Source organism: Gavia stellata, chromosome 2, assembly GCF_030936135.1.
Source record: "Gavia stellata isolate bGavSte3 chromosome 2, bGavSte3.hap2, whole genome shotgun sequence".
Taxonomy (NCBI): Eukaryota; Metazoa; Chordata; class Aves; order Gaviiformes; family Gaviidae; genus Gavia; species Gavia stellata.
In genome coordinates this window covers 61,038,794-61,066,514 of record NC_082595.1, presented here as the reverse complement: position 1 = coordinate 61,066,514, position 27,721 = coordinate 61,038,794, and the positions used below count along the sequence as shown (strand labels likewise).

The 27,721-nt window shown below is 37.2% G+C and overlaps 1 protein-coding gene across 1 annotated transcript in view; it reads right to left on the bottom strand.

Moving 5' to 3' along the window:
• The window catches only part of REV3L (REV3 like, DNA directed polymerase zeta catalytic subunit), a 125,154-nt gene that overhangs the window by 13,785 nt on the left and 83,648 nt on the right, over positions 1-27,721 (bottom strand). Inside the window, exons 14-23 of the mRNA XM_059827874.1 lie at positions 26,696-27,678; positions 26,010-26,092; positions 24,862-24,987; positions 23,155-23,347; positions 20,610-20,721; positions 11,167-11,282; positions 5,918-6,036; positions 5,161-5,279; positions 4,002-4,143; positions 755-999 (exon numbers count right to left, since the gene is read on the bottom strand). Of these exons, the coding sequence (XP_059683857.1) occupies positions 755-999; positions 4,002-4,143; positions 5,161-5,279; positions 5,918-6,036; positions 11,167-11,282; positions 20,610-20,721; positions 23,155-23,347; positions 24,862-24,987; positions 26,010-26,092; positions 26,696-27,678 (2,238 nt within the window). The remainder of the gene's footprint in view (positions 1-754; positions 1,000-4,001; positions 4,144-5,160; positions 5,280-5,917; positions 6,037-11,166; positions 11,283-20,609; positions 20,722-23,154; positions 23,348-24,861; positions 24,988-26,009; positions 26,093-26,695; positions 27,679-27,721) is intronic.

Genomic DNA, 27,721 nt, shown 5'->3' with positions numbered 1-27,721 from the left:
TTATTTCCAAATGCTGAATTAGTGGAGGCATGTACTCATACCGTAATCCCCTGTGGAAACCATATAAGTTTACCAAGTAACACACTGCATATCTTTTTCCTACAAATTCAGAATTTCAAATCAGAAACTCGAAAACCTGATGGTGACACCTAGCAATCATTGCATGCATCTTCCCATTCTTCCAAATATTGTTTTATAGAGGTAACTATAATGAGCAATGAGATTTTTTTCCAATTAACAGAATTACTGTTAAGCTCAATACGAGGTGCTACACAGAATAACTCATTGTATCTTTTAATTTTGAATAGTTAAGACCAGAGTGAACTACAACTGTTAAAAGAGAACAACAATTATTTATTAACATACATTGGAATAATAGTAGTCCAGTTTTGAAAATAGGTAGTGGATTGATACAATTTTAACTTCTTCTGAAGCACTATTAAAAACTAGCATCACCACAATAATGAACAGGTGTACACACATGCATACAGAGTTAACTTTTTTTTTTAACAGAACAGACTCTAATTCTATATTTAAAAATACATATTGATGCGTATATGTGTGTGTCTGTGTGTGTATACACACACGCACACAACCACACAGTAGATCTTTATCATCTCTATTGTGTAACAGAAAATGGTGCTATTCATACATGCTCACTGTTTCCACTGACAACCAAGGGTTGTGAATACCTTAGAAAAGAGGCTAAAGTCTCTACGGAATCAAACTTTGTGAGAAAAGAATAACAACTTACTTTCCTAAGTTTTCAACGTGTCCCAGGCAGGTTGAAAAACAGTAGTTGTACGCTATCACAATGGAGGGATATAATGACTGGAAATCTAATACAAGAACAGCATTGCTGTAGAAGCGGGATTCTGGCTCCATTATTAAGGGAACACATTGCAGGGCTTTCATTTGAGCTCGCTGCTGGATACTGGGTGTCACAGGAATATAATTCATTGGCTTTGCAATACGCAGCATCATAGACTCCACACGATACTGCAAAACAGTTTGGATATAATCATTACAATTTCAAAAATGCAGAATAAACATGGCTGTATTAAAACTTACATTTCCTGAATTTGAAGTACGGACAACTAGTTGTCCAAAATAAATACAAAAAACTCTTTTAATGTATATTTTCTATCACATATAGTAGAACTTTTCCATGTGTTTCCTCATCATTTAGCCCTAATGATTGAAAATCAAGTACTTCTAATTTTTTTCTATGGAGAACATGAACTCCCAGCTCAGGTTAAAAAAATAAACATCCAACAGGCTGCAGCAATATATACGGATGGCCATGCTACAGTCAGTGAAGGAGCATTTGCTAAGATGTACTTTCTTAGACTTGCAGAACATTGAAGAAAACAAAGTATAACAGGCAGTTGATGATCATTTGCCATAGGAATCTGTGGAGCAATTTTATTTCAACATTTGGGAAAACAGAGAAATGACATGCAAGTTGTATAAGCTGATAATTGTGCCTCCAAGCTTTTGACCATAAGAAGTAACAAGAATGTACTTGGCAGCAAGAGAACCAAGCGAAGAATCTACGTCAGCCCACTTCAAAAGTCTGCTGCTTTGCACTGGGTATCATGCTTTCTCCCTGATGATGCCACAAGTAGTACAGGAAGCAAAAAATAACAAAAAGTTTAAGAACTTTCACCTTGTTCAAGACATCACAAAATGTCTTACATGGAGGCAGCAACATGAGAAAAAAACAGCCCTAAATAGTGCTGGTATTGTTCAGTGCTTTTATTATTCAATGTTGGTACTAGTCAATGCTTTAGTAAGACTTTAAAAGCACTAATAGCCAGGTATTCACTGTGTCCATTCACAATAAAAAACAAAAGTAGCTGAAAATTACATACATGGTGGCAAAGGACTGAAAATCCCAAAATATCAAAGAACAATCCTATATAATCCTAAGATCCTGTGCTTTGTAAGCAACTAAATCACTGTTCAAAAGCCCTCTGCTTGACACACTACATATTCAATCATTGTACGGAATGGATTAGGTGTAATTTCTCTAACTTTGATGTTATAAATGAACTTACAGAACCAAGAGCTTTAACAAGATCCTGCCACCTTACAAACAGGTCAGGGTTTGAAAGTGTAGTTTTGCAGCAGCATAAGCTGCTGCTGCCTTGCACTAATTGCACGCTAATTTGTGTCCAGTGATGAGTTTGGATGTGTGATGAGGTGGTCAGGGACTGGAACTGGCAAAAGCTAGTGTCCGTCCCTGTGTGTGTCGTTCCCCCCCCCCTCCCCCCAGTTTTCAGCAAGTTCTTCAATCATCTTACTAATAATCCATATGCCTATGACCATTTCCTGTTAGATTTGCTTAGTCTACTATGGAATATTCAGGATAGCTTAATAAAATAAAAGAAAAAATCACCTTAAAAAAGGTCTTGTAAAACTTAATAGAAGATACAAAAATATGGGAAAAATAAAATAGCTGAAATATGTTCTTAGTACTATTCCATTTTAACATCTTTTTCAGCTAAGAAGAAAAGGAATATCTTCATAAAAGGTAGTGATGATTCTTCTGAGTAAAAAAAAATGGTTTGAGGTGACTGGGAATTGTTGCAACTGCCATTTTTGCCGTCTAGAAAGTTTCAATGGAAATGAAACATACGTGCACAGAAGGAAAGAGAAAAGAACAGTCAGGATAGAAAAATGCAGCTTGTTTCTGTTGCTCACTCCCACTCACAGCCATCTGAGAAAATGACAGGCGGAAGAGTCTCTGTGAGCTGCAATCATGACAGTTTAAGCATATCTATGTTAGCAGTATGCCAGTCCCACCCTCCTTGTCCCTAACTGCATTTCTCTTCCCTTGCTCCAACAGCAGTACTTTTCTGCTAACATGGTAAACCAGATCAGGGAGCTAAACTGGCAAATACCTATTGAACGCCACCATGGTTCTGCTGCCAGTGCCGCCACCCCCAGTATAGGGCCAGTACCAGCAAGACTGACAAGAACCTGCACTGGGTCAAGACATGACACAGGCAACTGCAGTCAAAGGAAAAAAGGTGGCAACATTTTTAAATTGGGTTGAATTGTTAAGGAACTGCAGCTTCAGATGCTCCCGGTTTCTGGCTGGCTTAAGACAATGCTGGTCTACTTAGGACATTACTTTTTAAGTTGTCTTTTTGTCCACAGAAGTTGGCAAAATAATCAAACCTGGTCAGCTCAGCTACATGTCTATTAAAACAGAAAGCAGAAAGATGGTAGGAAAGAAGGCAGCAACAGAAGAGCAGACACATGTGAGTGAGAGTAGTTGTCTCTCATTTCAGGTGCTGTTCAGGGCTCACATGAAGGCATGAAAACAGTCTAGTTAGTCTAGTCACTCAGAACCTGGGCAAGAAAAGCCTTTGGTATTACCAGAGACTGCTGGGGTCTCAAAGAAAGAGTAGTGTAAATCTCACTCTGTCCTGCTCCCTTTCCCTCTGATGCTAGTATCAAAATAACAGAACCACACACATCTTGCATGACACATGTACTTAATAAAGCCAGAGCCCTTCTTGTCTTATCATCAAATCTCACTCAGAGGTCTGCTTCACAGGAAATGTCACTTAGAACATATTCGATACAGCTTTGTCTGGCCTGGAACAAAACCATCTCATCTTTCTAAAACATGCTCAATTATATTTCTTAATGTTTTAAAAAGCATTCATTTTCAGACTCATCTAAATGTGAAAAATACCAAATCAAAGGGAAAACTTAGTGCTCCCAAAGTCAGTAGAAGAGACTCACTGGTGTGATTACATTTGGGGCACTCTATTTTTAACAGCTATTTTTAATCTCTGAGACTAACCATTCAATCCATTATTACTGCTTTTGAATTGCCTTTCTTTACGTTTCAATTTCATGTTATACAAAACAATCTTCTGTCACCTCATGAAAATACATATACTGACTGAAAAGATACTGAAGAACTAAAACATTTTGTAAGGACTACTTTGCTTTTGTGAAGTGTAAGGAAAACGAAATCTTACCTGGGAGCCTCTTGTTAATACATGTAAGAACTGAATGCCAAAAAGTCTCGCCATTTCACTTGTTCTGTCAATCAAATCCAGTTTGTCTAACAACTGGAGATTCCCACGGACCCGGCTAACATAATGATCAACCATTTTCCACCTGTGAAAGCGAATGCCTCATTATTAAAAAAAAAAATCAGGAGAGTGCTGCTCTTTCTACTAAGAAAAACATATTTTTATGATAGCTTGTTACAAACCAGCAAACAGAATCTCCTCTAGGACGTTTTCATACCACTCTGAGAAGTGTGGTGCGCATAAAATACACTTACGTATTCTAAAGATATACACAGAATGTGTTACAGCAAACTTCTGTTAAGGCGTATCTCAATGACAAACTATATCCTATTTTCCTTACTGCCCTAAAGGATTACTGAAACAGTTGAGTTTCTCTTAATCTGTTTACATGTCTTTTTTAACCGAGTGGAATTCTGTGGAAACATCCTTCTGTATTAAGAATACCTTTCTCAGTTAAACATAATTTTATAATTTCAGCACTACACCAAGTTTCCACCTAGTTGAAAAGTATTTAACTTTTACAGAAATTATATGTATGTCATGAGTGATGTTCACATCAGTACTCTGTTTTATGAATTGTTCATATCACACAATATCAAATCACTCCAAGGAAAAGTGAAGCCTGGTGTGATACATGTCATATAAAGGTATTTTTAAGCAGCTGTTCTCACTGTCTTAACATCTTGCACACTGTTTTGTACTATTTTTAAGCCTAGCTTGGTTGACATGCACTGTGAAGTAAAACAGAAACTTGACAGTTCATTAAAAGTCTTTCTGATGAATAGTATATACAAAATAAAGACCGTACAGAACTTCAAAATAGTACATCTATTCAGATGTGTTGAAACTGTAACTGAAAATTTGTTTTGTTTTTGTGTACTTTAAACAGAAAAATACACAAAGATGAAATATTGAGGGTATAACTACACAATAGAACACAGCAGAACAGTAGAGTAAATAAGCTCATGTTGCTGCATATAGACTGTTCTAGAACCTGAGCTAAATTGATTACTTCTTCCTATGCTGACTTTAGCTTACACCTATCCAATGTTAAGAATCTGGCCTTAAAAATAACAAACAAAATGGATTAATAGATCATTACCTGTAGACATCTGCCTTATTATCAAACCAATCAGACAGAACTCGGAAAGTAAATAAAGGAAAACGTTGATGAAGAACATGAAAGCCCACATTTTCAAAAGTGTAATTCATTAGATTCACCTAGAAAAACACAGAGGATGTGTTAACATGCATCGTGTCTTTCATAGTCAAAGAAACATCTACTTTTAAAAAACTGTAACAACTAAATTTATTAACTTTTTATTAGTATTCTTTGTTAAAAAGGTAAACATTTCTACTTCAAGTCCCTAACTATTTACAAGTCAGCAAAGATTATCCCTCATCAATTGAGAAGAATATGTGGAATTAAGTAGATCACAAAGATCAGGTCTGAATTTGGTCAGAACAGGATTTGTAAAGACTGAGCCATTTCAGTATCAAATGTAAGGTCATAAACAGCAAAACAATGAGTAATTCTGACAGCTTAAAATAAGTTCAAGTATTTAATGTAGTAAAAGCACCGTACTAGACAAATTGCTAAGACAGGTAAGTTGTTCTCAAAACCCACAAAGAAGTGAAAAGTAGTATCATTAAGAAACATTACTGAAAGAGGAGGGCTTCACTATTTTACATTTTAGCGATATGCAAAATCCATTCTCACAAAGTGGCAGACTGCTCTATTTGAAAAGGTGTACAAATGAAGAACAAAAAGTTATGTAAGTTACGTGAAATTTTCAACAAAGTCTACAATAATTAAAAAACCCAGTAAGTCAAATACTTCAACCTTTTAAAAACTTTACCTCATTTCTCATCATTCTCCAAATATTTAAGATAATTCGCCCAACAATATTTATTTCACTCATTGTATCCGATCCATATTCATCCAGCTCAGCCGCAAATCTGTTCTCTTTCTTTTCATCTAAAGACATTAGAAGAGAATATATTTAGACAAGTTATAGGACAGTCAAGACCAGATCAAGCTATCCCTCTTCCAATTTGAGCTCTCTAGAAAAATAAGAATTCATAAAGACTGTTACTGATTGCACAAGATTATTTATTTACCAGTCTTCCGCACGATCTCTAAATAAAACTCCCCCAGGTTTTTCTGCTCTTGCACCTCCCCTCTGAAGATAACTCTTACTTCAGTTTCATTGAAATGGTGTCCATGGCAATATATTCTCCATAGCGAATATATTGGTTAAGCAATGCTGAATGTTACCTGAAAGCTAGCTGCACACACATTAATGCACAACATAAAAAAAAAGTGATTCCTGCCCTGAAGAGTTTATAACTCAAGGCTTTACTTGTAACTATCTTACACAGTCAGAACCAGGCCCTGGGAGAGAAAACTCGGTGCCTTTCATACAGTAAAAGCAAACCCACTGCAGTGGGAGCAGGTTGACATGAGTTCTGGATAGCACAAATGGAGAGAGAAGGAAATAGGAAGGAACAAACGCAGAGGCAGAGGTAGCACTCTGAGTCTTTCTGTAACAGTGGTGACTACAATACAGGAAAGATATCCTCTTGCCATCCTTGTTTTTTTTCATGCTTTGAAATACTATAACACAAGAGAAGATGGTCTTTTTGGTATATGCTTCTTGAAACTGTGTTTTTTTTCAGTCAACCTAAGGCTATAGTTTTTGGTATTCTTCCCTGAGTTTACATAGATGTTTTTTTAAAATGTACAACACAAGTTAAAATTCAATCTGAAAATACACTGTATTATTCGATCCAGTCTTTTTCCTTCTTATTAGTTTAACGGAAGAGAAAGCACTTTGAGGCAATTTTCCCACAATTATAAATTGATAACCATTTTTCAACTGTTGGTTGTGTACTCTGCCACTACTCATTTATCAGATAACCCTGTACAGTACCCTCCTAATGAAAACCAGAACATTTTGGACAGAGTGTATAGAAGTGTGGATACACAATGCTTTGCAATAATGATCAGAACTGAGCAATTAGTTCCTCAGACAGCCACGAAGCACATTTACCCTTGAAGACAGCAGTAAAAATTGCCTGAAATTCTGCAGAAGTGCTGTGAAACAACATAGAGACGTTGTATGTCAATCTTTCAAATGTGTATCATATCAATCAACATATGGTTAAGAAAACCTATTTGTCATTTACTGACCTTATCAATAAATCACAGAACCTTGACAAAATTTAGCAGACCTTTAATACATTTTATCAAAATGCATACTATCTTTTTAACCTCCTCATTGTTTCAGATTTTTAAGGAGGAAAAATAGCAATTTCTCTTTTCATGTTTGGATTGAAAAAAAGCCCTACAAGCAGCAATATTTTTTCATCTGCTTTTCTTCGTTTCCACATGCTGGATCTCCTGTGAAAGTGAGGAACTTACATTCCGCTGCCCCCCCCAATTTTTTTTTATCGGAAGCAGAAACTATCAGTTAGTTCCACTTTCTGCAGTGTCACGCTAGTTCTCTTTTGACTAGGAGATTCCCTGTGTTTCTTAAGTGCGCTTCATGGCTTGCTGGTAAAGACAGGCAACAACGTATATACTGCGGTCACAAGAGACCCACTGCCCTGATGAACAAGAGACTCTGCATGTGATGAACATCGTAAAATTACGAAAACCTGTATTGCTCTACAACTGGTGTGGGGAATATATCACCAGAACCATGTGAGCCTCTTCGGAAACAAAGTTAAGAAACAGAACTGGACATTCTTCCTATCTTTCAAGTGTGTGAGATGAAATAAAAAGAAGTCTCCTCTCGTCCTCTGTTACCCACTCCCTAACTTCGAGCTGTGATGCAATGGAGGAAACAGGAGGCCACAGTGCACACACAAAAATGCCACTACGCACAGGCACAGTACTCACTTCTCTTGTGGTGTGTCCTAATGACTTATGAATAGTTCACTTGTAAATGGCAGAGGCAGCACCAGACTCAGCCAATAAAGCAAAACCAGAGAGAAGTCCAGCTTTCTTTTTGTTAAGTTGAAATCACAGGAAAGGGAAGGAAAAGTACCTTCCATCTTTATTTCAAGAGGAGGAAAGAGGAGCATACTGCTTGAAGGAGCACTTCCTGTTCTGAAAATACAGCATGTGAAGAAGGGAGGGAAACATGAAGCATAGGGGTTGGAAAAGCAAGAGGAACATAGATGGGATCAAAACCATGGACAAGGAGGCCACAAAGCAATAGAGAACACAACACTTGTACGTTCATGGTCATGCATGCAAGCCCACACTTACGGCATGACATTTTTGTGAGGAGTTTATCAGCGTGAACATTTCCTTATATTTCTCCTGCAGTTCAGTCAAAAAAGAATAATTACTTACCTTACAGTAACACTGGTTCTTGGGAACATTTTAAGTGTTACGTATTCCACTTCAGGGTGTACATCTATCACCTGACCCAAGAACAGCCGTACTACGAATACCAGTGCTGTAGAGATCATGCCTATGTTCTGCATGCCCACTCGAACTTTATGTCCAAAGATGTTAAGGGCTGCAACTCTGGTTTCCTTCACTAGAACTGAATCAATGTTGTGTGGGACTTCACAGGTGTAGGGAAGGAAGCCTGACTGTGAAATACATAGGGGCATCACCATTAAGAACCATACAGTTCCCAGAGAAGTAACCTTTCTTCTTTGAGGAACTCTTCATGTGTATTCCAATTCCACAAACGTGAACAACAGCTCATGTTGTTTATCATGAAGATGGGTACTATCAAGAGCTTTGCTGATTTAACTGCTGATTCTGCATCAACTACAGTGCAGACATAGCTGTCCTGCAAGACAAGAGCTGTGACTCAATCCTTGAGAACAAAAGCAGAGACACATGAGTTCACTGTCCCAAACTGCAGAGATTGTTCAGCCATACTTCTACAGTAGAGCAGTAAACCTTTGTGATCTTTGGAGGTTTAAGAAACCTTTGACTGCAACACTTACCATTCCTCTTACCAAAGACATTGCAAATCATGAAGTGTAAGGGGTCAAAAGTTCTTCTGAACATCCTTCAATACTGTACCCAGAGGCATTATTATTGCAACCAGTGTTATCACCTCAATTTGAGCCATCAGGGGAATTTAATAACAAGGTTCATGCAATCAGTTATTATTCCTGAAGAACAAATTTGAGACCTTTGTGCCAAAGGAGGAAACTTGTGACCTTTGATGGCCAATTCATATTTAAACTGTGATGTGTTCCTGTTCTTGTGTATTTAGTATTTAAAAATTCACCAAGGTCCAGTGGCCAACAACTTTCAACTGAAGATGCAAATTTGTTCTTATGTTTTCTTGTCCCTGGGAGGTCTCTATAACTCAGAGCTTTTCTAAACAGGTCACAGGTATCAAAAGCATCACAAGATTTTGAAGACATCAAAAGAGTGCACAAATATTCAAACCTCAAGGAAGGAGTGTGTGAACGTAGCTCTTCTAAAACATCACGTTCTCCTGGTCAGGCACATGGGATACCAACATAAAAGATGCTATTGCTATGCTGGGTAAGCCCAAAGATGCAACTAGCCCAGTATCATATTCTACCAAGTATCCAAAAGCAGATGCTTCAAGAACAGGGGAAACAGCTATTGATAATCTCTCCACAACTCTCCCAGCTTCTAACAACTTGCAGCTTCCTGGGCCAGACATTATTTTGACATATATAATAGTTCCCAATGGATTTTTCTTCCAAGAATTTATCTCCTCTTAAAGCAACATACACTTTAAGCATTTGTACTATCTTGTGGCAAGGAATTCAACAGTTCAACAACCCTGGGGTGAAAAATCAACTCCTATTCTGTAGCTGCCGTTTGCTAGCTTCATTTGATGATTTCTGGTTCTTGCATTGGAAAAGACTATGAACAACCAAGCCGTATTTCCCTTTATATCCCTCAAGATTTCACAGGGTTTTACCTTCCTTACCCAGTTTTGTCTCTTCTGGAATTCTAACTTACTAAATTACTAGACACATTTGGATTACCCTTCTCAACTTTACCAGTTCTCCTGTATCCATTTTGATGGGGGAAAGGTTATGAAGAGCCTAGAATTGCAGTATTTGAGGTGCAAACACACTGCAGATTTGTACATTTACGTTCACTGTTTTATATTTTCCTTGCTCCATAATTCCTAAAATTTCATTTGTTTTTTCAACCGTTACAGAGTAACAGGATCAATTTTTTAGTAGGACAATCACAGGAAAGCACTTATTATTTCATGGCTATTTAGTTTCTGTACAGATCTTTGGCAAGAGCCCTGACAAAAGCAACTTTTTCAATTGTTTTGATTTTTAAAATCCTATCTCCCTCATCCACATCTTCTTGACGACTGCAAAGAGCTACAACAAATTTTTGAGACAGTTTTTTATTTTGCAAAGTCATCTTGACTGTTCTCAGGTGCAACACATTTATTTAGCTGTTCACTAACTGCATTCTTCAGAATGATAGCGTCTATTGATTGGCTAAGTATAGACACTAGGCTTACTACTATCCTGGATAACTTTCCCCAGGGTTTTCAAGAAAAAAACCCCAAACAGATATTTTTCTGAATCTTGGAGGAAAGTACCAGCACTTGGGCCAGTAAAATTTGCCCACAGTACAAGAATGGCTATTGAAAGTAAGGATTTTATTACAGAGCTGCTGACCAGGACGAGTACTGTGCAGAAGCATCTCTATGTCCTCGTATCCCAGCCAGAGAAACCGCAAATAATGATTATGGTAGGTACCCTGAATGACATATACATATGACTGAAGCCAAGGAGAAGCAAGAGAAGATTTGGAAGCAGAAGCACCTTCAAGAACTGAAAACTTAACACACATGACTACTGAAAATGAGTCTAGGTTCATGGATACAGGACACACCCAGAAGTGGAATACACAAGGAATTTAAAAATTCAGAAAACACTGAAAACCAGAATCTCATTGGTATTTCAGATTTTTTTTGGTGTGATTATACCTATAACAACACAACAGCAATTAGAAAAAAAGAGGTCCATCTGAAGAAATACTCTGCATTTATTTTTTTAATTTACTTACAGATTTCAACTTGTTTATATTGGAACTGAACTGATACCCTATACAATAACTTACCTGGCACACGAGAAATCATCTGGCATAAATCAACATTTAGCGCAGCAGCCCTCTGTAAGAGATAACCCCAGGAATGCATTTGGACTTCATAGCCTAACAAAATGTCTGGGTCATATCTAGAGAGGGGGGGAAAAAAGGAAAATGAACTTCGTATTATTTAAGAAAATATTTTCCATGAACAGAATATAAACAGGATTTCATTCTAATCATGTTGAGTTTAAAAAAGAAGCAGCCACAATGGGTTTCTATGAAAGCATCATCTGGACTAGGAGACAATATTTAAAACAGACAATCTTTTAGGATTTTCAATAACATTCAACTGAAAAAATTTTTAGAAGGAATATTTTCACTGAGAATTTTTTGTTTTTTAAAATACTTCTATTAATTCAGTCTTTACAAATAAAGAATAAAATCTAGGTCTAATCAGGTTTTATCGATGGATTCAGGCTGTATCGAGCATAAACTGAAACCTAGCTACCGGCACAAGACAGATGTACAATGAAATACAGTCCTGTCCTCAAACTTTGTTGTACTATTTGCCTTTATGAAATAGAATAGAATTTCCTACTAGGCTACTTGTTTTGCAAATAACAATGTGGCACAAACACTGCAGTGTAGCTTATAATAATCAGAGGACAATTCTGGTCCTAAATGGTGACTCTTTATTGGGAAAGTTACAATTTGCAGTTGAGTGAGAGGTGTCAAAATGGAAACATGGAGAAAAGCAACCAGTATCTACCAGTCCTATTTAAATACCTCTTCCTTTAAGATAACCTTCTTTCTAGAAGATACCCAAGAAAACCTCGTTTTATGCTGTGTCTCATGCCAGGTGGAAAATTTGAATGGCTCAGGCATGACAAAAAGAAAAGTCAGAATTGTCTTCTGACACAGTCACTGCCCATCTTCTAATCAGGTTCAGAGAAAAGTTGACTGGACGGAAGGACAAACGATGTGGCTTCAAAGGCAAAGCACAGGTAGGAGTTAGATCAGAGGAGCCTGTATCACCTACCTTTTGAGTAGGCACTATTAAAACCAGAAGTCATGACCTGGTTACTTGCTGAAGAGCCCAAGAATGATTTTCTTGGGCTGGGCAGAAAGAGACTGGCCAAAGTAACATCAGATATCTGTTATTTTTATAGTAAAAAAAGAAAGGAAGCTTCACAGGGAAGAATAGCTGCTTCTTTCAATGCAGTTCAGTCACGGGGTTTTGAGTTCTGGCAGGTAGCATTCAATACAACTGAATGACAAAAGGGCACCTGTCAGGAGGTAGAGGGCTGGACGATAGGCTGAGGGTCCTGTACCAGAGTCTATGCCCAAACCCACAACAGGATGCAGGCTTGTAGACCTCAGTTTACAGGAGAAGCAGGCAGAGGCCTTGGCTTATGAACAGGATCTCTCTACTTTTTGCATCCTTAAACACATCAAAAAATGCCAACATTTCCTGACTGTTGGATATAGAATACCCTTTCCCTAAATCCTAAGTTGAAGTTGTATCACAGACATTACAAGTGACGCTTCAGACTTTATCATGAAAGTGTCTTCCTTGCTTGTGTGTCCCAGCCAAAGGCAGATTACAACTCACTTTGAAGTAACTAACTACTCTGAGGATAGCTCCAGAAAAGAGCTTCTCTTCACTTCTGCCACAGACACTAACTTTTTGTTAAAAAAAAAAAAAAAAAAAAAAAAAAAAAGGGAAAAGTATTTGAAACTTCTTACTCAGCACAGCTATCACTCTTACAATTTGGGCTTCTGCACCAGCCAACAAAAGTTGCAAAAATCCCTTTTACCACCTACTTTTTACCTGTGAAGGAATGGTTTTGATACAATTTTTCACTATTCTAGAGAAAGTAAAAGAACTAGCACTTTGCATTTGGGGGGGTATTTTGCTATCTGCTGTTAATGTCAAATGAATGATCCTTTGTTTTTGGAGACAGGAAATGTTCATTAGAAGTGGAAGTAGTAAATGTACTCATTTTGGAAGCCTATTCTACCAGTGGTACAAACCCAAAGCTACTTGGAACAATTTATGGACAAATGAATGAAGCTAGCCTGCAGTTCCTTCCAGCAGCAGAATCAGTGTCAAAAAGAGTTATGACCACTTGCTGCTCCGCACAGCATACAATAATTGCTAACTGAGGTTCCAAAATTATGAATAGCTCCATCTAAGCTTTGAAATAAAAAAGAATTATGTAATGGTTTATATAATGATAGAATATATGTTAAAAAAATTAACATATTTTCACATTAATTCTTGCAGCTAAACTATCCTGGTCCTAGCATATTGCAAAACACTACTGGTTATTTAAAATGAAGGAAGTAGTCATTTATGTTCATATTTGAAAACTGGTTTCACATCATTCAAAATGAGAAATACTTAGTAGATGTTACACAGGGCAAGACGTTATGCAGATGGGTTCTGTGATAGATGCAAACGTGAATGAGAAACTTGAAGAACTGCTTATGTTGTACATAAAACAGTATTCACCAGGAATTTGCTTGCTCTTTTAAACCTGTTCTGAACAGAAACAAGCATACTGTTTGGAAGCAGCAAGTTGCCATAACTGTATTAGTAGCTACCACCTGTGATGAAGGACAGTTGCTTTGGATCTTTCCTTGCCCAAGTAGCGCACTACCTCCCTCACTTCCTACTTAACCAAGTTTTAGTGGGCTATTACATTACTACTGCAAATACCCCTATCTGTATTGCAACTGAATACAACATTTCATCAATTCTTGAGTTAATCTTACTATTCTCTTTTAAGCTAATGAATAAAATTACCTCTGTAAACCATCTGCATATAATCTCAAGAATTGTTTCTCTAGTATCCTTCAGATGGAAAGATGTTTTATAGGACAAGAAATAAAACCACTTTAGTTTATTATGTTTTCAGATACATGCATTTCCTTATATAAATCAATTGTATCTAACTTCACTATTACATATTTTAACACAATTTTATCTAAATTCACATGTAGATTAGAAAGTTTATCACTCAAAAGATTAAAGAAAAAATATAAACATGCTAGTTTTGAACTCAGTCTTGCATGTACAGGCCATTAGGGATTGCCTATAATGGTACATTACTGAGTCATAGGGTATCGTTTTACAGTGCATTACTTACTCTGCTTTTACTTCCCACCCAGACACTGCACATGCATTAAGGGGAGGGTCTCATTTCAACTAATTTTGGCATCTCAAGATTTCTAAGCTGGTCTCTTTATTGTCGTTGAAGAAAAAACAGCTCTTTGGGTGAACTATTCCTTGTATTTTAGCCACCTCTTGCAGAATGAGATCCTGTTCTTTCTGTTTAACATACACGGTGATGAGGGTTGCTATTTAGACACTGACAATGAAATATAGATGTCTAAGTTTCAATCAGACGACTCTCATACACAGCTATCTACACGGAAAATCAAGGTAGAGTAGCTAGTAAATGGTGAATTCAAACCCTACTGTAAATTCCCTGTAAACATAGTCCCTTAGTCTCAGTTTCCCATACTTAAAACTTGGATCCAAGTGGTATTCTTCTGAAAGCATGAAAAACGATAAACACACTACCAGCAACTGAGTTGCTCAGATACTGCAGTAAGTTACACATATATGTATTTTGTATGAATATCTGTATGCATTCACAAAGGACAATAATTAGTATTAACAAATTTATGGATGCTTAGGTATTTCCTTAACTTTACAATCAAAATAATTTTTGGTTAAGTGTATCTCAATTATCTTTGAAAGAAAAAACAAAGTAAGATTAAATTCAAGTAGAATTCCTTTCTACTGAACAACACTTGGGACCCCAAACTCCTGTACCATGGTATGCATAAGGTCTACCTTATGTAACAGATTTAACAGACCTATCAGATTTCTTGCACCTAACATGAGGCGCTGCTCTTTATTGCTTCTTATGTCCTTGCTGATCAACTCCGATTCAATTTATGAAGCAGAAGTGCCCTCTCTTGCAGACCGATCCCATGTACCAGCTGTACCAATGGACCAGTGTGTCATATGTTGAGATCTCCTCTGGTATTCTTTTTGCTATTAGAGAAGAAGAGATGCCTGGAGCTAAAAGATGACATTATTCCAAATGGGAAAATGAACAGGTAAACCCAAGGTTTAGCTGATGTAAGCTCAAGTGAAGTTGAGCTTTCTCTTGCTTTCTCTCTCCCGTTGTCAAGTGGTACCACAAAGACGACAGGCTGTGAGCTAAGGAGAGGACAAGTTTTGTATTTTTCATACCTCCTTCTCACAATTTTTACCGAGTACTATCCAGTTGGTCTTCATCATCAGTTTAAGCTATTTTACTAAAAGAAATTGTAACAAGACCAGCTTTTACACCTGCAAGAAACTAGTAAGTTGCAATACTGATATTTGAAAGCTGCTGGCTAGGACTAACATGACAGGAATAAGAGGTGTGCCTGCCAACATAGTGCTCTTTTGTTAAAAGGATGGGCACTGATACTGCTTTGCATGCTGTTGCCAGTCTCTCTGCAAAGGTGAAAACCAGCATTCATACTGGCAGGATTTAAAGACGACAGCATTAGCATTCAACTCACACACGCTGCAGAGAGAAGAAATGCGATTATTTTCCTTTCTAGCTAAGTCATATGTGCTGTTATGCCATCTCTTCCTCTTTCTCATTTGATATTTTCATCAATGAACACTAAAGCTCCCAGTTATGCCTTCCCTTCTAATACGTGTCTGGTTTTCCTGACTGCAATTTTTCTTCTAGCTAAAATTAACAGAAATAGGGGGAAAAAACCTAGGCCAGACCTATGATACAGACAAATTCTGCTGTGCATAGCAGCAGAATACTTCGTGACTCAAATACATAACTGAAATATCTGAAAACATTTTTTCAGTTTGTTTTGGACAACAAAAATCCATAAAGTTGATACAGGACATTAAGTAAAGATTTCTACAGGCAAACGCCACAGAAGATGATACTGGCCTGGGAAAAGAAGGTTAGATTAACACATCTCTATTTTAAAAGAAAACGTTGCTAGAACATTTACAGAAGAACAAATATAATGCATTGTATCCAAAACAAAAAATTGATTAGCATTGTACTTTACAAGAAAAACATTATACAAAATATTCAAATGTTTAGTATTAAGAACTAATTAATTTACAAATGTTTTACTCCAAAATCTTTAAGAAAAGTCATACAACTTTATACTTTGGTTTTGTACTTTTATCAGACACTAGTTCCATGGGGACAAAGAGCCGTGGGTAGCTGGTGAGTCTCAAGTAGCAGTGAATATACTACTTTTTTTCAAGCCCATCCTGTTTCCACATCCTCTGTGTGTCACAGAGATGGGGACTGTGCATTCCTACATGAATTCCCCAAATTTGCTCCTCTCATGCTTGCAGGACCAGCCCTTTTCCGCTATCTGGTAGTATCGGCACGTAGAGAAGAGTGGCACAATTAGAAGTATAGGAGGCCCAGACTTTTAATTTCTCTTTCATGGGAATCCACTGCTCCATCAGGCTTGGACATCTCTAGTTTTCCCGCGTTTTTTAAATCTCCAAGACAAACATTCTTGTAGTGTTCCCTTCCTCCTCCTCCTCCTCAAACAGCGAGCTTTCCTGTGTTTTGTACTGACTGGTTTATGAAGCTATGTGAATGTGTTTACTCTTTTTTCTGTCTTTAGGTTCAGACAGAGAGGTGGTTCTGTTCTATTTTTTCAAGGAGACAGATTCTTCCAACTTTTCTCCCAACTCATTGCAGCTGACACCTTAGGATAAAGAGAGGGTCTATTCAAGAAGGCAGCATGACAGAATCCTTTAGAAGAGCAATATAGGTACAGGCTCCTTTTCAAGGGGGGAAAAAAAAAAAAAAAAATCAATATCCCCTATGACAACTCCAAAGAGCCTACAACTTGGCTCTCTGTGCTTGTAGATCATCCACACTGGCTGCACAGGATGGGAAGGAGGTTGTTTCTCAGCTGCTTTATGCCACTTTTGAGCTGAAGTCCTATTTTTTTGTTTACAGACAGAGGACAGCTTACCAAAGAAGGGAAAATTGGACCTATGTAGGTGAAGCTTCCTCTCAAACTCTAAGATGTTTGTCAGGGTACCAAGAACCACTTTAATTATGCTTTTCTTTGTTGCAAATCCATGTTGTTTATTCTTCCCTGCCTCCTCCAAACTCACCTCTATGGCTCCTCCTTTGAAAATGTTTCCTGCCTCTCAACCCTAAAGCAGCTCAGTATTTCAATACCTTCTAGAATTAAAGAGAATTCTCGAATTCCCTTTACAATGATGTGCTTTCTTTTAGCTGTCTCTACATAGATTTTGGTACTCACACTTCATAGCTGAATCACTGTCAGTAATAATCTCCTAGAAATCAAGGTGCTTATTCCCCTCAATATTTGGACGAATCTGCTAGTTTTCAGCACAGATGAAATCACAGATCACAATTCCAGAGAAACAACCAGGTCTTCTTCTGGTCTACAGACCTCAAGATGACTTATTTTCATTCACCAGCTGCCCCGAGTTAATCAGAGACAACAACTACTAATCTCACAGAAGAACATTTAACCTGGTATTTACTCTATGGATGTCTAGGTGGAAACACGTCAATCTTACTGTGGTCATTTCGATCTAGCACATGCTGAACAACTTCACAGTGAAGGCATAACTGAATCCAACTTCAGCTCATCAATTCCAGTGAACTTTCTGAAGCAATACTCATCTTCAGTGAACATGTAACAGAGTAACTTTAGCTCTGCTATAAAAAGTTAGATTTGGGAAACACTCTTCAGTGACAAAAGGCCAGTGGTGCAGCCCAAGAATAAAAACACCAGGAAGCATTAAAACCTCATTAATTTATCACTCTTTGCTATGTCCCTTAATATCAACAAGCATGTTATAAAGACTATTTGCATAGATACTCTGGGTCACTTGTTCGAAGACAAAACGCTTGCAGATTTCTGATGGAAAAAGAGACTGATGAGCTAAGAGTATTGCAGGAAGTGATAAATTTCCCAGGAATCACCTTTCCTTCATCTGTGTGCTGGGAACAGTGGTTAAGAATTCTCTACTGTGCTCTTCCAGAGTTTACATCTATTGACAAGAATTGACAGAATCAACCATTTCTTATTTTCCATAACCAGAATAGAATAAAAACAAAAGGCCTAAACAGAGAAGTAGGAGGCTGGAACTTGAAACAAATGAGTACGTTCCACAATTTCACACATACGAAATAAGAGCAAGAATTAGGCCAACTACTAAGAGAATGACTGGAAATGGGAACAAGAATTCTTCAATTGGACTGCATAAGACAATTCCTCCCACAGCTGAGGTACCCTCTGTTCAGCGCACCAACAAGTTGATAAAGCCTGTTCCTAGTATTGACAAGATTGAATAGATATTTTGTCATTCACTGTGCCAGGAATCTGAAATTTCACTCTTCCACTCTTCCCTCCAACAGCCAAAGAGGTCAAGAACATGAACCAAAAGAAAGTTGCAGTCATGCTGGGCCTGCTATTTGGTCACAAGAAGCTATTATCCTCTAACCTGATGTATACATCAGTATATAAGACACTGATATGGTCCCCTGCTGATAAATTAAGGTGATTTTGTGTTTTGCTCCATGAACCCCAAGTGGTAATGCTTCTTAAACATGGCCTGATTGTTTTCTTTCTCTAACCTATCAGACCTACTATTAAGTGCACCTACCAGAACAACTAGAGTACCTAGCTTGTGCTGGGAAAAATAACACTAAAAACAGCAACAGAAGAGTTTTAAAAATAATTCCTGATGCTGAAAGTTTTCATTAAAGCTGCTTGCTTGTTCACTTCCCATTAAGGAAGATTTTTGCAGTCCACCACTTTTTCATCAAGTGGTTTTATGATATTTTTTCCTTCAGCTAAAGCTACTCTGGGCCTAGACGCTTGTTTTGTGCTTAAGAAATAGAAAACATCTACTCCAGCAAAATTGCTTATTCTCTTTTGCCTAGGCTACAGAAAATAAAGGGGGAAAAGACCTACAAACTGTAGATGTGGTCCAAGTATTAAAAACATACTTGTTGAGAGTTCAGCAGAAGTCTGATTCCTTAGGAGGGAAGTAAACTAAGATGATGACAGCAGTATGCCTCTCCATTAATAGATCTAATCTTTTATCTTCCAGGAATACAAGTTAACTAACTCGATCTTTGAAGATAAAGTTGTTGAGTCAAAAAGGCATGCTAACATAGTGTTGAAAGAGAGGATCTCTTAAGAAGAGATTTCTCAGTCAGCAACCTGATGATTGGTACATTCCATCTTGAAGTACTACAAAAACTGCATGCTTTTTTCATTCTGTAATGCCTTCAATATGTAAAGATGTAAACGACTTCTGTTCTTCAGTGATAAATATATATATTTTAACTGCTGAATTCTCTCTCTCATACTCTTTATGTACTGTCACGTTTTAAACTTCCACACAACTGGTGGAGAATTCTTCATTTATTGACAGATTCCAATTCTCAGTAGTTTTCCTAAGTTTGATGGAGCACTAGATTTCCAAGAAAGAGAAAAATAAAATTATGTTCCTTACCTGAATTTTGTCTTCTCTGAACAGGGATCTGCTGCTCTGCCAGGACCCACCCTGTGTTGGTTGCATTCAGCAACTCTTTTTGTATTCTGGCTTCATGGGGTTGGTCAATGTCTTTCTCATCAGAGGTTTTCTGGTTGGAGAGAGAAAGAATTGCAAATGTACTCTGCCTAGTACACATTTTTTTCTTGTGCCTCTATTCCAGCAGGGTGACTCATAGTTTAAATCTGTTTATTTTTCCTTGCAATTTTACAGCTTTGCACCTCTGTCAGTAGGGCCTGGAGAGACGTCTGCGGTTCCACCTACTCACCAACCAAGAGGGCCACCAAACAGGCTTCCCAGCCTTGGTGCAGATGGGGAAAACCAGCAGTTTTCCAAGTCTGATGGAGCAGGGGATTTCCATTCAGAGAAGACAAAACTAATGAAGGAAACTGATTTTTCAGCTACCAGTTATTTTAGTCTGTCCATAGCAGTTTCAGTACCATGTAGGTTTTCTTTCTGTCTTGCCTCAGAGTCCCTAGAAAAATTCTTCCCATCTGAGGGGTTTTCTATAGCTCTCAGCACTGTTAAGATCTACTATTCTGAGAGTTTCAGAGAGACGTGTGTAATGAATTCTGGGATTAACAGGAAAGGTTGTATGCTAAAGAAGATTACTTATATGGCTGATTAGTTTCAAGACTGTAACTCAGCTGCTTAAGAGGATCTGAATGTTCTTGCTGTCAGAGAAAAGGAAAAGCAAAAAGTATTTTTATTCAAAAGACCACCATGCTTGTCCACTCTAGAAATAAGCCTTCAAGGGAAACAACAAAAAACAAACAGTATTTGAGAGACTGGCAAGGGTTGAAAGAACTAAATCTGCTGTACCAAGCCTGAAAAATAAAAGCAGAACGTACAGATATGCTACCTTTTTACAATATTCACTACTTCCTGGAAAAGAGTTCTTTCATCAGTAGCGTAACTGACTTCTAGTCCTGTAACTCCAGATCTTGTAAGCAAGGGGGCTTGGTCTCTGCTCCCTAGAAAATAAAGTAAAAAAATCATTACAATTTAGAAGGAATTCCATGACTTCAGTCAACAATATTGCTTTAGAATAAAACATACAACTGAAAAGAAGTATGGAATAAAACCTACTTTTTATCTTTAACACTAATTATTATCACAATTAATTCCATGGAGTTATTTTGTTCCTCTTGGGTGGAAAAGTTTGTTCTTTTCACTTTGTAAAATTCTACTGTAGTGGTAATGTTGCACAAATTCTCAGATATAAATAAATTCGATTCAAGAGAAATTTCACCATTTTACATGTGTAAGAGTCCAGCTATTAGAAAATTGTTTTTGAATAAGAAATATTAAAGGACCATATGACAGCTCACACAGTGTTTTCACGCAAAATATGTATTTTAATTGATAGTTTAGAGCAGTGCTTTGCAAAATGCTTTGAAGAATGAAAATGCTACATAACATAGTATAGTTCTTTTTTCAGTACACTTAAAAAACACTGCTAAGTTATAATAGAAATGGACAAACACAAGAAACTGCTCACTTAGTGCACATTAGTGCACATTAAGAGTGTCTACATTGATAATGTTAATAATAGGTAAATTCATATGCATGCAGGAACTCAGCATTTGCCTTCCATATTAAAAAACCTCTAAAAATGAATAATATGTAACACATACTTTGTCTTTTCATTTTCTCTATACAACAGATAGCAGTATCTCTGGTTAAGGCAACAATCTGGAGTTTTTAAAAGGCATTCTACTTTGACGCATTCTTAAGAACTTGAGAATTAAAAAAGTGTGCTTTCAGAAATAAATGTTAAAATGAGTACTGTAACTTACAAAGCAATAATAATACAAAAAGGGAGAAAAAAAGGTGTATCTCAAGATCAAATCACTTCACAGCGAACTCAAAAAGTTCTAACCAAGAAAATATTGACAGCACACATCAATTAAAGCAAGGAATGTCACAATAACATTTAAACATATCATTTTATTTCACTAACAAAACCAGATCAGAACCTTTGTTTTTTCAAAATAGTATTGGACTTCTTTACAGAGAGCTTTTTCTTGATAATTTATCAGTGGCACACACCTAGGGAGCTGTTGTAGCTATACTGTGGAAAATCTCACTTAGTAAGGTAACAGAGATAATTTTTTTTAAAGATAGTAACAAGCATATAATACCAGAATAAACTTCACTGAGAGTAATAAGAACTTAGCTCAACATGATACAATAGCTACAACACTTTGAAAAATAAACTGGTAAAAGAAGGAGCTGTTGCCTTCATGCTAAATTTAGTTTTGGTAGGTTTTTGTCCACACTTAAATTTTAGACAGTATTTTGTGGTTTAATACATATTCACATTGCCAAAGAAACCCTGAAAGAAAGAGGACTTTTTTTTTTTTTGGTGGTTTTTTTTGTTTGCTTGAGTTTGTCTTTTTACTAGCCTAAACCAGTGGTACTCAACCTTTAACAGCTGGAGAGCCACTTCTTTTATTAAATGGAGTTGTAGAGCACCATAAAAATCAAGTATCAACAGTGTGATTTTTTTTTTTTCCATCATGACACTTCAATGTGTGATGATGCTGTCTTAACATCATCACATATTGATACATCACGACATGACACATCAGCATCCTCTCTCCCAGCAGCATTCTGTCTTCAACCCCTTCTGGCTGCTAGGAAGGAGTGGGGTGGAGGGGTGGAAGGGGCAAAAGGGCGAGTTTTTCCCCATTCTGCCCCACAGCTGCTGGGTGGGAGGTGATCTCTACTCTTACCTGTGGGGGGATCCCAGCAGCTCCTTTTCTTTCCCCCTATGGGAGGGGGAACTTCAGCGACTCCCACACTGCTGGTCCATTTGCTCAGTGCTCCCCGCGCTGCCTGATAGAGTGGAGCGCCGATCAGACGCCTACATTGCGAGAGCCGCCTGTAGGGCCATGAAGAGCCACATCCGGCTCTAGAGCCACAGGTTGAGTATCACTGGTCTAAACAAAGCCAAAAAGGTACAATAGAATAAGGGCCCCTGTTTAGATCCTAAAAGGATCAGATAAAACCACAAAAATAACCCTTAAGTAAAATATAAAACACACCGTCTTGCTTTTAACATTTTCTACTTGTAGCTATCCAGCAACTTGAGTAGGAAACTAAAGGCAAGTTTTCCTCTTTATACTTTTAGAACACTGCAGGAGCTTGTCCACAGGTACGCAAACATAGATATTTTGCACATGCGTATGTTCTTTGTGGCTTACAGCTCGCGCAATAGTTCTTTGGAAGATATAAGCAGGAAAACTCTATGTTTAATATGGCCATTCATCCAACAGTCAACAAGACAAAATTAAATGAGCTAAATAGTAATACAGATACTCGATTGTATTTTGCTTGCTACTGTTTGATTACTATGAAAAAAGCATTTTTGTAAAATCTGTTAAGAAAAAAGAAATAGGAACCTTGGCTTGAGAGTGTCCTGTCTCTATCAATCACTATAGCACCAGTGATTTCTTTTTTATCAGTATTTGGCAGTGCTGTGTCTGATGAGATGCAATAGAATAAAGCACAGATCGGATCAAACTCTGGGTCTGGTTCCAAATCTCGTCTGGTTCGAGCATGTAACTCCATACTGATGAGGGTAAGGTGTTGGACCTACCAACAAATAAATACAGTAAGTTAGTCTGTTTTGTAGCTTCCTTCAAAAAATTTACGAGGAGATTATTAGTGCAAATGAACTCATTGCAGATATTTATATGGTCATATTATATTGTAACTAAGAGGTCACACCTGAAAATTAATAGAAGTGATTAAACATGCATCTCTGGATCTCACTTTTTTCCAAAAAGCATTATCTTACCAAAAAAATTAATAATTTAATACTTTTTTATACACAATTATTAAAATTCATTATTTGTTTCTGAGTATTATCATCTTCTACCAAAAGCAGAAAATACAAACAAACAGAAATGTTCAACAATTGTAAATTCCTGTAATGTTTTCAAACAGCTTTGCAAATTGAGCTGAATTAAGTTTCTAGGCTGATCAAGAACAAGGAATCACTGTTGGTCTTTATTTTACTTTCCCTTCCTCACCCAAGACGTGCAAACAAGCATGAAGACTAAGTCCCTTACAGGAAGATATGCAGAATACCTAACTTTCCCTTCACTTGCATTAATGAACTTCCACATCATGTTGCTACAGCTTTTTGCAGAATGGTTGCATCAAGAAAATGCTAATCCCTATATATTGTACAGTTTTGACTCTACAATAAATATTGTAGTATCTAATACTGTTTCAATGCTATGTTGTTGCTCTGTTGTCTTGCATTGATAATATGGACTAATGGGCAAGTTGGAGGGACTACAAGGGAAAAGCTACAAATATTTCTGAATATGTAAGCTGCGCTGAGGGCAGCCTGATTTCCTCTAGATTTGCAGCCTAAATCACTACAGTCATCACTGAAATGAAATTTTACTATCAAGATCTATATCCATTTACTGCAAAATCATCAGGCTTCTTGTGGCTTCTCCTGTGTCATCTGCTCAGCACATAAAATGTCTATCTCCCCATCTCATCTGTGAATTGGTCAACAGCTAATTCCAAGGCATGGACATGCTGACTGTCTGGGAGCACACACATGCTGGCTGGCCAGTTAGCAGCCAAACACAGCTGTACTATATTCACATTGCATCCCTTTCTCCAGCACTAATTTTGATGTCTCTTCCCAGACCAACCACTGATCTACATGAAATATGTAGAAACACTCCTTGAGACATGTACCATTTTGTTAAATGTAGTAGAAACTGGCCAACAAGTTCAGAAGGCAACACGTAGAGATGCCAGGAGGGCCTGACCAAATGATGCCAGATGCCTTGTTTCTTAAGGAAACTATCCATGAAAGTTATGGTCAACTAGTTTTTCCAGTAATGTTTTTATACAAAACTTAGTATTTAAAATAATGTGAAATTTAGTTCCATACTATTAAATAAAGGCACTTGGAGAACAGGCTGAAACTAGTAGAGCAACTACTTAAAGTTGCAGACATCACACACTGATTAATTTTAAGTCAGGCAGGGACCAAGGAGGAAAAGATTTTTAAATTCCACCATTATAAAACTGGTCAGATAAACTATCATTTTATAAAATAATGTGTAACAGTAAGTTACCTCATGTAAAGATTTTGCTTCCTGCAGGTTTTCCACACTGACTTTAAAACCATAAGTGTTATTTAAAGATGGTCCTTCAATCTGCGAAGTCTCTTTCTTTGAAGTGCCGAGGGCAGCAAATTGATTCTTATCAATTTGGGGGGGCGAAGAAGAAAAAAAGCACAGTATAGTATTGAAAAAACTACAAGTTGCTAAATTAATATGCAATATCAAATACAAACTTATCAATGAAAATGCAAATGCTACACTACAATTACTAAAACAAAAGCTTTCACTATCTCCTCATGTCATGTTTCAACAGGGAAACAACAGTTTTATCTTTCTGCCTTTTAGGAATAATTTTAATGAAACCTCATAGTAAAGCAAGAGCCAGTTTGAAATACTTTAAAAAAACCCAAACAACCACAAACACCCCCCCCACCCCCCACCCCTGGCCTTCTCAGAAGCCTGAGGACAGGGGAACCAGCAAATCTCCATTCTCTCTTGAGCAACAATTCATCAAAAACCTCTGTTTCAGTCACCACTTTATAAGGCACTGAATTACGGGTACACTTAAGTACCCACTTAAACTGGGTGAATACCAGTACGTTAAGAATAGAAGAGAAGACTATTGGGTCATTTCGGTAATGCACCTAGCCCACTGTTCTTTTTCCGACATGGGGAGCAGAAACACTGTTTAGGGAAAACATGTGAGTCCGATCATTTTATGTGATCCATTCCCTTTCTACTCTTTCTGCGTACCAGTGCCATTCACTGCCTACATTGTTTTCAGAAAATGCTTAGAACGTTGTTTGAAAACTAATACACACACACAGAGACACAAATACACACACACATATATATAAAAGGGAAATCGCAATAGAACCTAAAAAGGGTGTTGTAACTGAAAGAGCAAAACAACATCCTTACACAGTGTCTCTTTAGTGTTTCATTAGCGTCTCACTACCCTAAAACATAGAACATACTATCAATATCCAACTTTTCACTCCCCTGCAAATGAAACTGATTTCTTCTTCCTTACTTTTTAAGTGTACGCTGATTCTACAGGAATCACACCCTACCATTTTAAATGTATTTTCAAGATCTTAACAGTGAATGCGTATGTGTGGCATGATAAAAATACATTTGTACATAAAATCTTAATTTACCTTCATTTGTGTGGTTAGAAGTACTCTTCGAAGACCATCAGTATTATTTCTCCTCTTGTGGCTCAGTTTCTGGGCTTTTGGTTCTGTAAACATATATGAGTGCAAAACTGCTTAGCCTCAATAACATCATCTAGACATTAAACAACATGCTGGAAACAACCGGAGGCATTTGGTTAACATTATAAACAAATATTATATATACACACATAGAACTTAATTCTCTGTCCAATCCAGAGAACAACTACTACAATTTGGTATTTATGGACATTTAGGACTGTATAGTACAAGGCCAGTAAGTTACCAAACCTTGCATGATTATCATCTTGAACATTGCAATGCTATTTACACTCTACACTGAGATTGTGTTTGGAAAAATACAAGCAATGTAACCAACAAGACTTCAAAATCCCCCAAATAAGCTACACTTTTAAATTAAATTTTTAACCAGCACTTCAGAGTTCAGATACTAAAGACCATCAGGAAGCAAAAGGGTGTACTGCTTCTAGGCTTTTTTCATAATTCAATAGTTACTTTAACAGTAATACATAGGCCTTTTCCTTTCCAGAAGTAGCTTTCGATATATTTTTGTAGAGATGTAATTATTTTCTTATTATGTCAAAAGAAATATATCTTATCATACTCAGAATTTTTTTTTGTGTATCATTAGAATCACTTAATGGATTTACCTGTGGATAAAGGAGTCAACCCAAGAACTTCAGGTACTCCATCCTGATTTTTTCTCTGCACAATGGGTGTACTGTGTAGGCAAATGAATTCAGAATTTCCAGGATCCTCATTAACTGGAAATGGAGACTTGTCAAAGGATGTCCTAACATCCTCTTGGATGGATGGAGAGTTTTGTGCACTTCCAACAGGTACTACATCATTTCCTTCCACAGAAGACAAAATAATATCTTGACTTTTCCACTCTGTATCTTCTAAATTGGACTGCTTGGGATCTGGAGACGCTACTTGCTGCCAAGGAGGAAGTACTGGAGAATCTGGTGAACTGTAATTGATATAATAATCTTCCTCCTCCTCCTCCTTATCATGTTCTAGTGTTGAAGTAATAAGTGTCTTGCTTTCAGATGAATTTTTATTAGCATCTATGTCATTTTTAGTATTTATAGAAGTTCCTATAGTGCTTATAGACTTATCACAGGTTTCCTTAGTTTGTGTTTTTGTCGTTTCTGCCACAGAAGTAGAAGAATTCTTTGTAGGCACAACAGGTCTTTCATCTTCCAGACTAGATAAATTTAAAACTTTAGCTGCTTTTACTACTTCTATAGATTTATCTTCAGATAATACCGCAGAGCTGAAATTCTCAGCTGCCTTCTCCAGCTCAGCAGGATGATTCTTAGGCAATTTCTTGAAATGTTCATATTCTTCTTTGGCATGAAGCCATATCTGAACTTGCTGTTGGCTTGGAGCACACTTGCATGGCATTATGACTATTTTTTTGTCTTCACTAGTTTTATGGCTATTACTTTCTCTTTTATTAACATTAGAGTGACCATAACGGGGAGGAGACCCTGGTCTAGGACTTTCTGTCATTGCTGAAAACGCAGTCTTCCAAAGTCGTAGACCTTCTAATGAAAAGTCCCCCTCAAACTCAAGCAGGTCATTTGGAAGTCTAGTTTCCACTGTGAGAAGCCGTCCTCCAATCTCCCTGTGAAGAAAATAGTTTGAATTATTGTTTTGTTCTAAACTGC